This window comes from Carlito syrichta, unplaced genomic scaffold, assembly GCF_000164805.1.
Source record: "Carlito syrichta isolate Samal-C Ts95f unplaced genomic scaffold, Tarsius_syrichta-2.0.1 Scaffold315379, whole genome shotgun sequence".
Classification (NCBI taxonomy): Eukaryota; Metazoa; Chordata; class Mammalia; order Primates; family Tarsiidae; genus Carlito; species Carlito syrichta.
The window spans coordinates 48708-62175 of NW_007259475.1; the positions used below are offsets into that span (position 1 = coordinate 48708).

At 41.8% G+C, this 13468-nt stretch overlaps 1 gene segment (V, D, J or C); it reads right to left on the bottom strand.

The window, feature by feature from the left end:
• Nucleotides 1-10090: 10090 nt before the first annotated feature.
• Nucleotides 10091-10595, bottom strand: LOC103275247. The segment is given in 2 exon segments: nt 10091-10407; nt 10553-10595. Coding segments are annotated over 2 exon segments (360 nt in total).
• Nucleotides 10596-13468: the final 2873 nt, after the last annotated feature.

A 13468-nucleotide genomic window follows, 5' to 3' on the forward strand; every position in this document is an offset into this window, starting at 1 on the left:
TCTGGCTATCTTGGATGTTTGTGTTTCCATATGAATTCCTGTGTTGTTTTTTCTAGGTCTGAGAAGAATGTTGTTGGTAATTTAATGGGTATTGCATTGAATTTGTAGATTGCATAAGTAAGATGGACATCTTCACAATGTTGATTCTTCCGATCCATGAGCATGGGATATTTTTCCACTTGTTCATGTTGGCTTTGATTTCTTTGAGCAGTGTTTTGTAATTTTCATTGTAAAGGTCTTTCACGTCTCTGGTTAGGAAGATGCCAAGGTATTTCATTTTTTTTGTGGCTATTGTGAATGGAACTGTGTTTTTTATTTGGGTTTCTGTTTGTTTATTATTGGTGTAGAGAAATGCGATTGTCTTTTGTACATTTATTTTGTATCCTGAGACTTTGCCAAAGGCTTTTATCAATGTAAGGAGACCTTTGACAGATTCTCTTGGGTTTTCAAGGTACACCATCATATCATCTGCATAGAGAGATAACTTGACTTCCTCTTTTCCTATTTGAATACCTCTGATTGCCTCCTCTTCTCTGATTGCTTTAGCCAGGACTTCCAATACTATGTTGAACAGGAGGGGAGAGAGTGGGCATCCTTGTCTAGTTCCAGTTTTCAGGGGAATTGGTTCCAATTTTTGTCCATTTAGGAGTATGCTGGCTGTGGGTTTCTCGTAGATGGCTTTTACTATTTTGAGGTATGTTCCCCGTATGCCTAGATGTTCAAGGGTTTTTATCAAGAAGGGGTGCTGGATTTTATCAAAAGGTTTTCTGCATCTAGTGATATGATCATGTGGTTTTTGTTTTGACATCTGTTGATGTATTTAATTACATTTATGGTTTTAAGAATATTGAACCAGGTTTGCATGCCAGGAATGAAGCCTACTTGGTCATGATGGATGATTTTTGAGATGTATTGCTGAATCCGGTTTGCTAGGATCTTGTTGAGAATTTTAGCATCTGTGTTCATCAAAGATATTGGCCTGTAGTTCTCTTTCTTTGTTGGATCTTTACCTGGCTTGGGTATCAATGTGATGTTGGCTTTGTAAAATGATTTGGGGAGAGTTCCATCTTTTTCAATCGCCTGGAATACCTTCAGTAGGATTGGTATCAGCTCCTCCTTAAATGTCTTGTAGAATTCTGCTGGAAAGCCATCTGGACCAGGGCTTTTTTTGTAGGAAGTTTTCTTATTACGTGGTCGATTTCCTTGATTGTTATTGGTTTATTTAGGGTCTCAATTTCTTCTTGTTCCAACCTAGGTAGGTTGTGTGATGTCAGAAAGTCTTCCATTTCCTTCTGGTTTTCAAGTTTGTTTCCATACAAGTGTACGTAGTAGTCTCTAATGATCTTTTGTATTTCTTCAGGGTCAGATGTGACTTCATCTTTTGTGTTTCTGATTATGCTTATTTGGTTTTTTTCTCGTTTTTTCTTGGTCAGTCTAGCTAGGGGACCATCAATCTTGTTTACCCTTTCGAAGAACCAGCTTTTTGTTTCATTGATTTTTTGTATTATCTTTTTGTCTTCTATGTCCTGGATTTGGGCTTTTATTTTGGTGATCTGGATTCTTCTGCTGAAATTAGGGTTTTTGTGGTCTTGCTTTTCCAGCTTCTTTAGGTGGCTTGTTAGGTTGTCAATTTCTGTTCCTTCCATTTTCCTCATGTGTGTTTGTAGGGATATAAATTCCCCTCTTATTACAGCTTTTAAGGCATCCCAGAGATTTTGGTAAGATGTTTCTTTATTTTCATTTGTTTCCAGGTATCTTTTGATCTCTATTTTGATGTCATCATTGACCCAGGAGTTATTTAGCATCATGCTGTTTAGTGTCCATGTCTTTGTGGGTTTTGGGGGGACTTTGTTGGTGTCAATGTTTATTTTTATTCCACTGTGGTCCGAAAAGGTGCATGGCAGAATTTCAGTCCTTTTAAATTTGCTTATACTTGATTTGTGTCCAATTATGTGGTCGATCTTAGAATATGTTCCATGTGGTGATGAGTAGAATGTGTATTCTGTGGTCTTTGGATGGAGTGTTCTATAGGTATCAATTAAGTCCATTTGGTCCAGAGTCTCATTGAGGTTCCGGATCTCCTTGCTGATTTTTTGTCCTGATGATCTGTCTAAGGTTGTGAGTGGTGTATTAAAGTCCCCAGTTATTATGGTGTTAGAGTCAATGTCTTTCTTTAGTTTTCCTAGAAGTTGCTTTATGAATGTTGGTGCACCTATGTTGGGTGCATATATGTTTAGGATAGATATTTCTTGTTGATGGAGTGAACCTTTTATCATTATGTAGTGGCCCTCTGTATCTTTTTTAATTTTTGATAGCTTAAATGGTATTTTGTCTGAAATTAGGATCGCGACTCCTCCTTTCTTTTGTGTTCCATTCGCCTGAAAATTTGTTTCCCATCCTCTTACTTTGAGTCTGTGTATGTCCTTTCTAGTGAGATGGGTCTCTTGAAGGCAGTATATTGTTGCCTGGTGATATTTTATCCATTTTGTCATTCTATGTCTTTTCAGTGGTATGTTTAGTCCATTCACATTCAGACTAATTATTGAAATGTGAGAGTTCGTCCCTATCATGGAGTTCTTATTGAGTTATTGTTCTTCCACTTGGTTTTTTCTTTTTTCTTTTGTCTTTCTTTGGTTTTGGGGTTGGTTCATGTATATTTTATTCTTTTCCCTGTACTCTTGTGAAGAACGTTGTTCTTTTTTCCTTTTCTTCTGTGTTTAGTACTTTCTTAAGTGTTTCATGTAGAGATGGTTTTGTGGCTGCATAAGTTCTTAGGGATTGGATATCTGGGAAAGATTTTAATTCTCCCTCACTGATGAAGCTTAGCTTGGCTGGGCAGGTTATTCTTGGTTGAAATTTTTTATCCTTTAGGACTTTGAAGATAGGGCTAAATTTCAAATATTTGATTATTCCTTATTCAATATTGCCTTCTGTTCCTCCACCCCATTTTTCTCCTTTAAAAATGTGAATTACATCCTTGTTACCTTGCTTAAAATCATTTTCTAAGTTGGTAGTCTATGTCAATTTAATTTTTTGCCGCTTTATTCTTTCTTTTATTCTGTAGTTTCTATTGTTGCATCATCAAATTAACTCATCTATTTCAGAAGTGTTATATCTTTCATCAATCTTACCACTTGTATTTTTGATCTGAGACATCATAGCTTCATTTCCAGAGTCTGATTTGGGTCATGTTATTGTCTGTTATGCCTCCACTTAACAGGTAAAAACCTTAGTAAATCTGGAATAAAGACTGCAATATCAACACTCATCTGAGTATACACACACTGAGTTTTCCTGTGGATTTCATACTTGCCAACCTAGGAATTTCATGACTCAATTTTTAACATAAATTTGTATATATCTATATCTCTATCATATATACACAAGAACTTGTATCATACTTGGAGGTGTGCTTGTATGTCTTATAGTTCTGTTTCTCTGTAGAACCCTAACTTATAAAGTTTATTAGCTATAACTCTTTGTTGCTATATGGTTTCAGTTTCATGGTTGTTTTTTATACTATTCATCTAAGTCAGAGAATAATGGAACCAGCAGTGTGAGCCATGATTCACTAAAGAAGAGTGCAGAGAGCACAGAAGGGAAAAATGGATTAGTCTGGGTTGGAACTAGCGAGTCTTTCCTGGATTGTGGCACAAACCATAGGCAGCCTCTGGACACAGCAAGAAGTAAGTGAGGAGAATTAAGAAGTTCTGCCTCCTGCCATGTACTTGGAAGGCCCCTTGAGTGTCATGCACCTCTGGTCCTTTGTGGAAAATGTTTTTAGCCATAAAGATGCTCTGTCAAACCCATGTGGAGAGGTGCAGAAAAAAAGACCTCAGAAGCTCTAGACACTATATTCCGGGAAACACACCCCTTCCTGCAGGCTGCTTCTAGCTGGTCTGGGAGGGAATGGGCCAAGGGCAAATTCTACTGCGACAGACAGTTTCTGGCTGGTGCACGTTGCTATGAGAACACCTGAGGTCAGCTGAATTTAGCCTCCACAAACTACATGAGGCTAAGGCAGGGGTTTGGGGGGACTCAATTCCATAGAAACCTTTCATTCTCTAGGGAAACTCTTCTGTGCAGCCTCTGTACAACACAGCAACAGCAACATAATCCCAGGGTTGGGAGACACTTTCCAATTCCCCCCTAGGGTAACTAATCCTGCACAAAAGTGAGAAGCTTGAGTACTTTTCCTGCCTACCTCCATAGAAGTCTCAAGACAGACTTAAATCTTTTCCCCATAGTCCTGCCACCATCTGTTTCAGATGGGTACTTTCAGAGGGGCAACATAAGCCAAACAGAAGGCCCACAAACACTATTTGCTGCTGGTTGTCTCCTGCAAGTGCCATCTTCTGGCTGGAAATCAACTGTCAGAGCTGCTTATATTGGATATAATACCTCATCTTTGCGGAAGGTCTTCTACCAGATCTCAGATAACACCACAATCCAAGCTACTCCTGCAACTCAGAATACAGAATGGCTTGAGCCTCCACAGGTAGCTAAAACAGCAACACTACAGCTAGTAATTGACAAACTCACCATACCAAGGATATGTACAACCAAAATAACTCACTTGACAGTGCCTATAACAGCTCCTTGCCAACCCCAAATAATAATATATAGTGTACCCAAGTTTCTAGTATTGACAAAAAGATTTAAAACTCTGAAAATATTTAAGATGGTTTATTCTTGAACTGAACATGAGGATGTAAGCCCATAAACACCGGTTGTCAGGAGATCCTGACACTATTGTTGAATGGTGGTTTGGCTATATACATTTTAGGAAGGCAAAAGTTACAAGAAATCATAAATCAATACATGTGATATTTTCATTGGTTTGGCCCAGGAAGTAGGGAATTTCCAAGTGGGGGCTTGCAGATCACAAATGGATTTAAAGCCTTCATGACTGGTGATAATGTAGTTTCTGCCTAAGGAATTTGGGAAGTCAATAGAGGAGATGCTTCATTAAAATAGTGAGAAGGAAATTTCCAGGTTTGTTGATATGTAGATACAGTCTTAAATATGGCAGGCTTCAGGTTGAATAGATAATTGTCTTAAATGTCTCTCTGGGCTCTTCATTGTTTGCATTCAGAAGTCTGTTTTCTCAGCGTCTGACCTCTCAGGTTCTGTGTGATACTTATATTCTTGTTTTGATTTTTCATCATTTGTGTAGATTTTCCTTCCCACTGTTTCCTTTTTTTCCCAACTTTAATTTTGTTGTTCAAGGGTGGTTGGGTTGCTTTTACTTCTGTTAACCCAATCTCCTATTCTTCCTTATGTGAATCCTCTGACTTTGTTCAATTCTGAAGCTGGACTGTAGTTTATACTTGTTGCAGTTTTGAGACTTAATTGATAGGGAGCTGTGAGTTAAAATCTATCTGATAATCCCAGATAGATTTTTATATAAATACCCGACAGGTGTATGGATACCCTGGAATCCGCTTTTCATTGCCTTGCAGTCTGTCCATGCAGTGGGGGTATAGGTTTGCTCCCTGAAAGTAAAGTGTGGTAAGAAAAAGAAGAAGAATGGAATGGGGGGTGGGGGAAGGGGAAAGTGGAGAGAGAGAAGAGTAAGAGGGAAAACAGACAAATGTACTGGCTAACAAATGAAAAGAGACACAAAGACAAATAAGATAAAAAAACCCTAAAGCATAAAATCATACAGACACACAAGTTAACCAACCTCATTATTGATGTGCTATTCCCCTACACAGACATGAAATTTTAAGAAAAAATTCAGCAAGCTAACAGAAACAAAGCAGGTACAAAAACATTATCAATAACAGTAAGAAGAAAGAGAAAAGAGGGGGAAAAGAGTAAAACAAACAGACAAATGATAAAAAATTTTAAAAAATTAAAACAAGGGAACCAAGCATGTTCTGAGGTTGTTCCTCTAAGTCCAATGGCCTTTCAGCTCTGATATTTAGCTCTCATTGCAAGTTGGTAGGGTTGCTCACAGCTAGGGTCAGTTGCCCCAGGACTGCTTAGATCCCAAGGTGGCTGGGCAGAGCTGGGCAGAGTAACTCAAGAGTTGGGAGTAGTTCCCTGAAATCAAAGTCTGAAAGAGAAAGTTACTTGCAGTTAGGTACTGGGATATTCTCTCTGGATTTAAGTATGGAAGGCACAACTGGGCAACCTGCTATATGGCCACAAGTGAGAACTGATTGAGAAGTCCATCAAGATCATCCTTTCTGAGACAGGATCTTGGTATTTTGATCTCAGACAGTTATTAGACCTGATCTCCACTCTGAGAGGGGGAAACCTTGGTGGAGGCCGTCCTCTGCAGCCAATAGCAATGTCCAGTGAAGGCAGAGCAGTAAGCTCCCAGGACTCCTAGAGACAGTGAGCCTGTGAGTTTGCCCAGAAGAGCAATCTCCAGAATTCACTAGACTAGTCTCTGGTTAGACTATCAGGATGCTTTGGTTTAGTCGGGGCTACATCAGTGTAGTTTAGAGGTACATTTCAGGATATTGGGACATGAGTGGAAGAAGTAGGCTTGGACACATATGGAATTACTGTTATCATAACCATTTGACAGATAGCTCCTTCTGATTACACACCAATTCAAGTTTTTTTCTAAATCATTCTCCAGCCCAATCAACACCAGAACAGTATTGACCTGGTAGCACAAATCCACTCCTGACCCACCATATGCAGAGCCTGCCTGGGGTTTGGTGGGAAGGGCAGCCTGAAGCTCTCATATCCAGGATCATGGCATTGTCCACAGTCCTCTTGGAGATGGAGAAAGAGGGTGAAGCCAATGGGGGAGTGGTTTGTGTCTCATTTTTCCATCTACCTATTTAACTGTGAAATTATTACAACTGCTGTCCCATGATTGACAGTGATAGTCAGCCTCAGTCCCAGCCTGGACCCCACTAATGATAGGGTGGACATGTTCCTTGATTTAGACCAAGAGGATTGCTCATGGATCACTGAGGGCTGGTTACTAGCAACCTAGAAGACTGGCACAGTGGCCTGACCTGACTTCTGCTGATACCAGCTTGCATGATAGCTTTTTATGTCATCTCTCTGGCATGTGATCCTGGCTGTTTGTCCCTAGAATACAGATGCTGAAGGCAGTTGAATCCACTCAGAAGAGACCATGGAGCCTGCAATAGAAGACTGGAGAAGTGAGTCTCAGGATGAGGGTTTCATCCCAAAGCCCCACACCCTGCAACATACCCTGTACTGAGCTGAGGGTAAGAAAAAAGCTGATCCTACGAGGTAGCAGTTATGCATCAAGTGAGTACAGTGGGCAGGGAAGGTGTTCTGGCCTTGGTGGAGGAACCCCAAATCTCTCTCAGCCATCAGATAGGGAATGGTCATTCATGCCTCTCTTATCCTAGAAAGGGAATTTCTTCATGCTAATCTACTTTCTCCTCTCTGTGGCTTGTTGGGTAGTTTCTTGGAGGTGAAGGATACAAATCTAGTCTAGATTCTTTATTGTATCTGTCTGAGCTCTGTGCCTGATTTTGAGGTTCATCAATAGGACCTGGTAGGTGCCACGAATGCAGAGCATATATGATGCCCCAAAAGAGTGCCCAAAGGAAATATCTGTCATACCCTTTGTACTTGAGAACTACCAGGCAAATTGAAGTTACTATGGTCCCCAAATCAAGGCCTGCAGTTCCCACTGGTGCTGTCAGAAGGAATGCCGTCCTTCATGTATCTAGTTTATGGAGAATGACTACTTTGGAACCAGATGCATTGGTGAGTGTTTTTCAAATGTAACCTCAAGAACAAAGTTTATAGCATGAATATGATAACTTTGAATCCTATATATATGACACAATCTCTATTAAAGAACAAATATTGATAGGTTGAATGCTTTTTCTAAAAGTTCCCTGAGAATAGTGAGAGAGTCAAGATTTCCTCTAAGAAGCTCACCTCAAGCCTCACCTTCCAGCCCCTTCTGCCCTGCCTCCTGCTCCATCCCCTGTCTCCCTCATCCCTGGCCTCTGGGTTCTTTTTCATCATCATTTGCTAGAGCATCCATAATAAGATACCAAAGACCTGGCAGGTTAAACCACAGAAACTTAGTTCCTCTCAGTTCTGAAGCTAGAGGCCCAAGATATAGAAGTTGGTAGCTTTGGCTTATCCTGAGACATCTCTCCTTGGCCTGCAGATAGCTGCCTTCTTACTGTCCTCAGTGGTCCTTCCTTTGCATGCTCATCTCAGTGACTCCAAATGTCCTCTTCTTAGGAACATGCCAGTCAGATTGGATGAGGACCCACGGCAAGGGCTTCATTTTTACCCAGTCACCTCTGGATTACTCCAGTCTTTTGTCCAAGCTTCCTTGTCCATTTGCCCATCCTCCCTCTCTGATTTCCTATCAAGTGGAATTTATTCCTGATCTGAAACACTCTCAGAATTCAGCAAAAAAATAGAGACAAAAGATATGAGATTGTGACAGAGTACTACCATGGGCAAAACCCCAAATCCAATCTAATTCATGATAAAATTATGTTTTGGTCAACAGAAGGACTTCAGGCCACTACAGGAGGTAAAATATACTGTTCCTTACAAAAAATATCCACTTAGGACATATGTTTAGGTATTTTCACATCGTCATGTGAAACAAGAACCTTTAAACCACATCCTGTGGACCAAATCCTAAAGGTCATCTGTATTTTTTTTAAATGGTCCCAAGCTGAGTGTGGTCTTTATACTTTTAAATAGGTACATTGTAAATGAGATTGTAAATACTTACATTATATTCTCAAACTTGACTCTTGGTCCACAAAGTCTAACTTACTTATTATGTGAACACTTAAGAAAAAAATTACCAATTCCTAATGAATACAAAGCCTTGAAATATTTGAGAAAATTCTAGAAATCCAAAACAAAACTGTCACAAGACAGCATTTTTAACCTAACATGTTGACAGAAATTCAAACATCGAAAAATATACTCTGCTCAAACATGTGTAGCTAACACTTTCAATTGATACAGTGCTTCACAGAGAATTCTGAAAATAATCAGTGAAAATAACAAACACATCTCCTTTGACACAGCAGTTCAACTTTTAGAAATTTTTCTGATGATCACACACACACCCATGAACCCAAGGACTCTGACCGGCGATGTTCATTGTAGTGTTATTTGTAAGATCCAAATCCTGGTGAGAATCATTATTGGATAGTTGGTTAAAACTCACGTGGAACCCTCTACAGCGTTAATCTGAGTTGGACAGTGCTCTATGTCTAAAGTGGAAGGGTAAACAAAAAACAGTGTATATGATTGTCTTGACATGAGGACCAGGACAGAGAACTTCTTCTTTCCTGCCTCCCAAGTACAGTCTCAAAGAGGGAGAGGTTGAGATGGGAAATTGGAGCGTGTGAATTACTGAGGAGTGCTCAAAAGAAAACAAAATGGGGAGAGGAGTAAAGAGGGGATGGTACAGAGGTAAAGTCGTGTTCCAACCTGGTCCAGGGGGAACTCCAGAGCTGAATTGCACCACAATGTGTGTCCTACTTGGAGGCCAGTGACAGGGTTTGCGACTCCTGGTCCATTCATTCATTCACGTGGTGGTGGGGGGGTGTCACTTCCAAGCAACCCTTCATGAAGGGGCTTCAGCCTGAGTCCAGAATACACTTCTAGAGATGGCTGGAAGATGGGTGCATTCACTGAAGGGTGATTCCAAAAGCATCTGCTGCATGCTCCATTTTCTACTGATGTGTATATCTAGTGTTCAAATTCAAATTAATCACATTGTTTATAAAAAAGAATGCCTTTTTTTCTTGTTCAGTCAGGGTCTCACTCTCTCACCCAGGCTGAAGTGTAGTGACAAGATCATTGCTCACTGCAGCCTTGAACTGGGTTCAAGCTCACCTCCAGCCTCAGCTTCCCAAGTAGCTGGGACTACAGGCATGTAACACCACCTGCAACTATTTTTTCACATTATGTTGCCTAGATTGGTCTTAAATTCTTCTCCAATTTCTGGCGAAAACAATCTTTCTGCATTGGGGCTTCAATTGCTGTGGTTATAGGCCTGCTCATGGCGTTGTCTACAGTCCTTCTGGGGCTGGAGTAGGAGGATGACACCAAGAAAAATGGGGTTTGTGTCTCACTTCCCCATCTGCATGTATCACTGTGGATAATTGCTGTGGATACTGCTGTCCCATGACTGACAGTAATAGTCAGCTTCATCGTTGGTCTGGGTCCTGCTGATGGTCAGGGTGGCTATGTTCCCTGATTTGGAGCCAGATAATCGATCAGGGATCCCTGAAGCCTGGTTGATGCTATGATAGATGACCAGCAATGGGGCCTGACCTGACTTCTGCTGGTACCAGTTTGCATAAAGTGTTCCTATGCCATTGCCCTGGCAGGTAACCCTGGCTGTCTTTCCCAAGGCCACAGACACGGCAGATACTTGAGTCAGCTCAGAGGAGGTCAAAGAACCAGCAAGTGAGAACAGGAAAGATGAGTCTGTGAATAAGGGTCTCATTCCTGGAGCCTCACACCCTGTACCATCCTTTGTGTGGATTGGAGATCAGGGCCACTTTGATCCCTAGTTCTGCAGGCACTGAGTCCTGGGAGTAAGCATCTGTGCAGAGAGTGAGGAGGGTGAGCAGGGAAGGCATCCAGTCCATGCTGGAGATACCTCAGAGTTCTAACTCTGAACCCAGAGCTGGGGTGGGCCTCCAGGCCACTCTTATAGGGTGGAGTCTCTTCATGTAAATCTTGATTCTTTCCTATTGTAGCCTTGTTGGGTGGTACCCTGGTGGGGATGCAATTCAAGTCTGTTCTCCATTCCTCAGATTGTCTGTCTGAATCTTTGTCTGAGATCTGAGCCTGAGGTATTCGTGTTGGCAGTTTCCCAAGTTCAGAAGAAGAGCCAGATATGTGTTATGAATGGAGAGTAGATTTAACCTGATAGAAGGAGTCTCAAAGGCAGCCTCAGTCATGCCCTCTGCACTTGAGCACTCTCAGGGGACTTGTAGTTATTAAGTTTCTAAGCCAAGACCGACAGTGTTTCCTGCTGTCCACAGAAGGAATGCCATCAGATGTATATGACTAGTTCATGCAGAATGACTACTTCTGAGTTCCTAATACATGCTGGATGTTGAATCTTGCCCACAAAGCTGAAAATACTTCTTATTTGAATATTTCAGAAAAGGTTACCAAATCCCAAAAAATACACTGAAATATTTGAGAAAATGCTCAACCTCAAGTAAAATAAAATTCAAAATAAAACTGTCACAAGGTAACATTTTTAACTGAACAGCTTGGCAAAAATCTAAATTTACAACACTATACTCTGATCAAATACTTATAGCTAACACTATGAATTAGTACAACCCCTCTCGAGGGGAAGCTGAAAATACATGGAGAATGTTGCAAAGACACATCCTTTGACTCAGGAATTCTATTTAAAAAAATATATCCCATGGTTATATTTCATGTAAACCCATGGAGTCTGCATGAGGATGTTCAGTGCACTGCTATTTGCAATATCAAAATCCTAGTGAGAGCCATTAGCAGCTAGTTTGTTAAAACCCACACGGAACCCTCTGCATCCTTTTCATGAACAGTGCAGTGCTCTATGCCTAGGGTAGAAGGACACATACGAAGGGGTGCATGTGATGGTCTTGACATGAGGACCAGGATAGGAACCTTCTTCTTTCCTCTTTCCCAAGTGTAGTCTCAGGAAGACAGGTCTTGAGGTGGGAACTTGGCCCATATGATTTACTGAGGCGTGCTCTCAGAAGAAACCCAGATTTGGGGCAGGAGGATGTAGGATAGGGAGTGTACAGAAGTAAAGTCAATCTCCAGCCTTGTCCTGTGGGGGGGCTCTGAAACAGATTTGCATGACATGATGTGTCTTACTTGAAGGCTAGTGGACAGGTCTATGTCTCCTGCCCTGGTCATTCGTTGTCTGTGGGTGGTGCTGGTGGGTGTCAATTCCTCACAACATGACTGCAGTCTGAAAGCTCAGGGTCCACCCCCAGAAAAGATACCTGGTTGGGAGATGGGCACCCACTAAAAGTTGTCTCCATCAGCATCTGCCGTGGCCTGCATTTGGAAATTTTCTACCAACATGCATGTATTATCCAGTGTTCTAATTCATCATGTTATTTCTAAAGGAGAATTATTTAACTTCCCAAGACAAAAGTCTCATGACCAAGAGAATAATGATCAGATCATGTCTACACCTCCTTCCTGCTTCACGGAATATGAGTGAAACAGTATGGTGACTTCCACAGGGCTTTGGGGGACAAAAATGTTTCCAAGATATTTATACACAGACCAGGCTTAAGGGGAGCAGGCAGAACCAGATTTTTGGAGGGCTTTAGCAGTTTCCCCGGATAGGGAAGTCTGCCCTCTGCCCCAAGGTCCCTGCATGAGCTGTTGGAGTTCCTAGTCCAACTTCCATAAAAAGCCATTTCTGCGAAGCAGTTGTGTGGTGCCACAGGATATAGGAGTGGTTGGCTTGTCCCTGACAATGGTGAGTGGCTGGGCCCTGAAATATTGAGTCAGAGGCATCTGGGGATGATATGGGGCATTTGTCTATCTGCTATATGAACCATAGAGAAGCTTGTCCAGGTTTCCTAAGGAACCGTCCTGCGGTATTCCAAAACTTCACAAATCCTGCACTTGTAGAGAAGGTGAGAGTGACTGGAAGCCCAGGAGTAACTGGGAGTGAAGGCTTTAGTCACCACAGGCTGGAGCTGGCTGCTGAATGGTATGACAGAGAAAGTCAGACTCGTGATCACAACAGGTAGGTAGAATCCACTAGGGACCCTTGTTCATTCCCCTCCCCAAGGCCCAGGAATTCAGTCCTGACCTGTTCAGCGGCCCATGAAAGGAAAGTGGTCCAGGATATGGGGTGAAGCCCACAAATGCTCTTTCTTAGGACCCTGCATCAGGTGCCGAGCTCCTCTGAGGTTCTTCCTCCTTCTCTGGCACTTCGGTGGAGGGTGGGCTCTGCACAAATCCCTCACCCAGTTTCCTGCCTTGCTTAGCTTGCTTCCATCAGTCAGGGTCGCATTAGCTGAATGTCCCCCAGTGAAGGATTGGGGAAGAGAGGAGGGAGTACTCAGGACTTTGTTTTTGTTTCCTTCTTCCTGTCTTCTTCCCTCTCTGAGCATAAGGGGAACCCATAGTTGTTGCTTGGAAAGCACTTAGGGAAAAAGCAAATGGGGTCATTGAAAAGATTCTCAGATGAGTTGAGGTTCTCACAGACAGAGACAGTTGAGATCCTTGCAGACAGAGACAGATCCCACAGCTCTGCCTGTTGAATCCTCATCCAAGAGTCTTCTTTCCTAAAAATACTGGGACTATCAGATTCAACTTTGTGTCTCTGGTTGATTATCTCTAATCAAACCCCAGTTCTTTGTCAGAAGCCTCCATGTAATTGAAATGCTCCATTTCTAATCCAAATTTCCTCTCCAGATCTATCTGAATTTGGAAGTCCTGCAATTCTGGTATCTCTGTGCATTAGATACCGTTGGTCCCTTGCTGT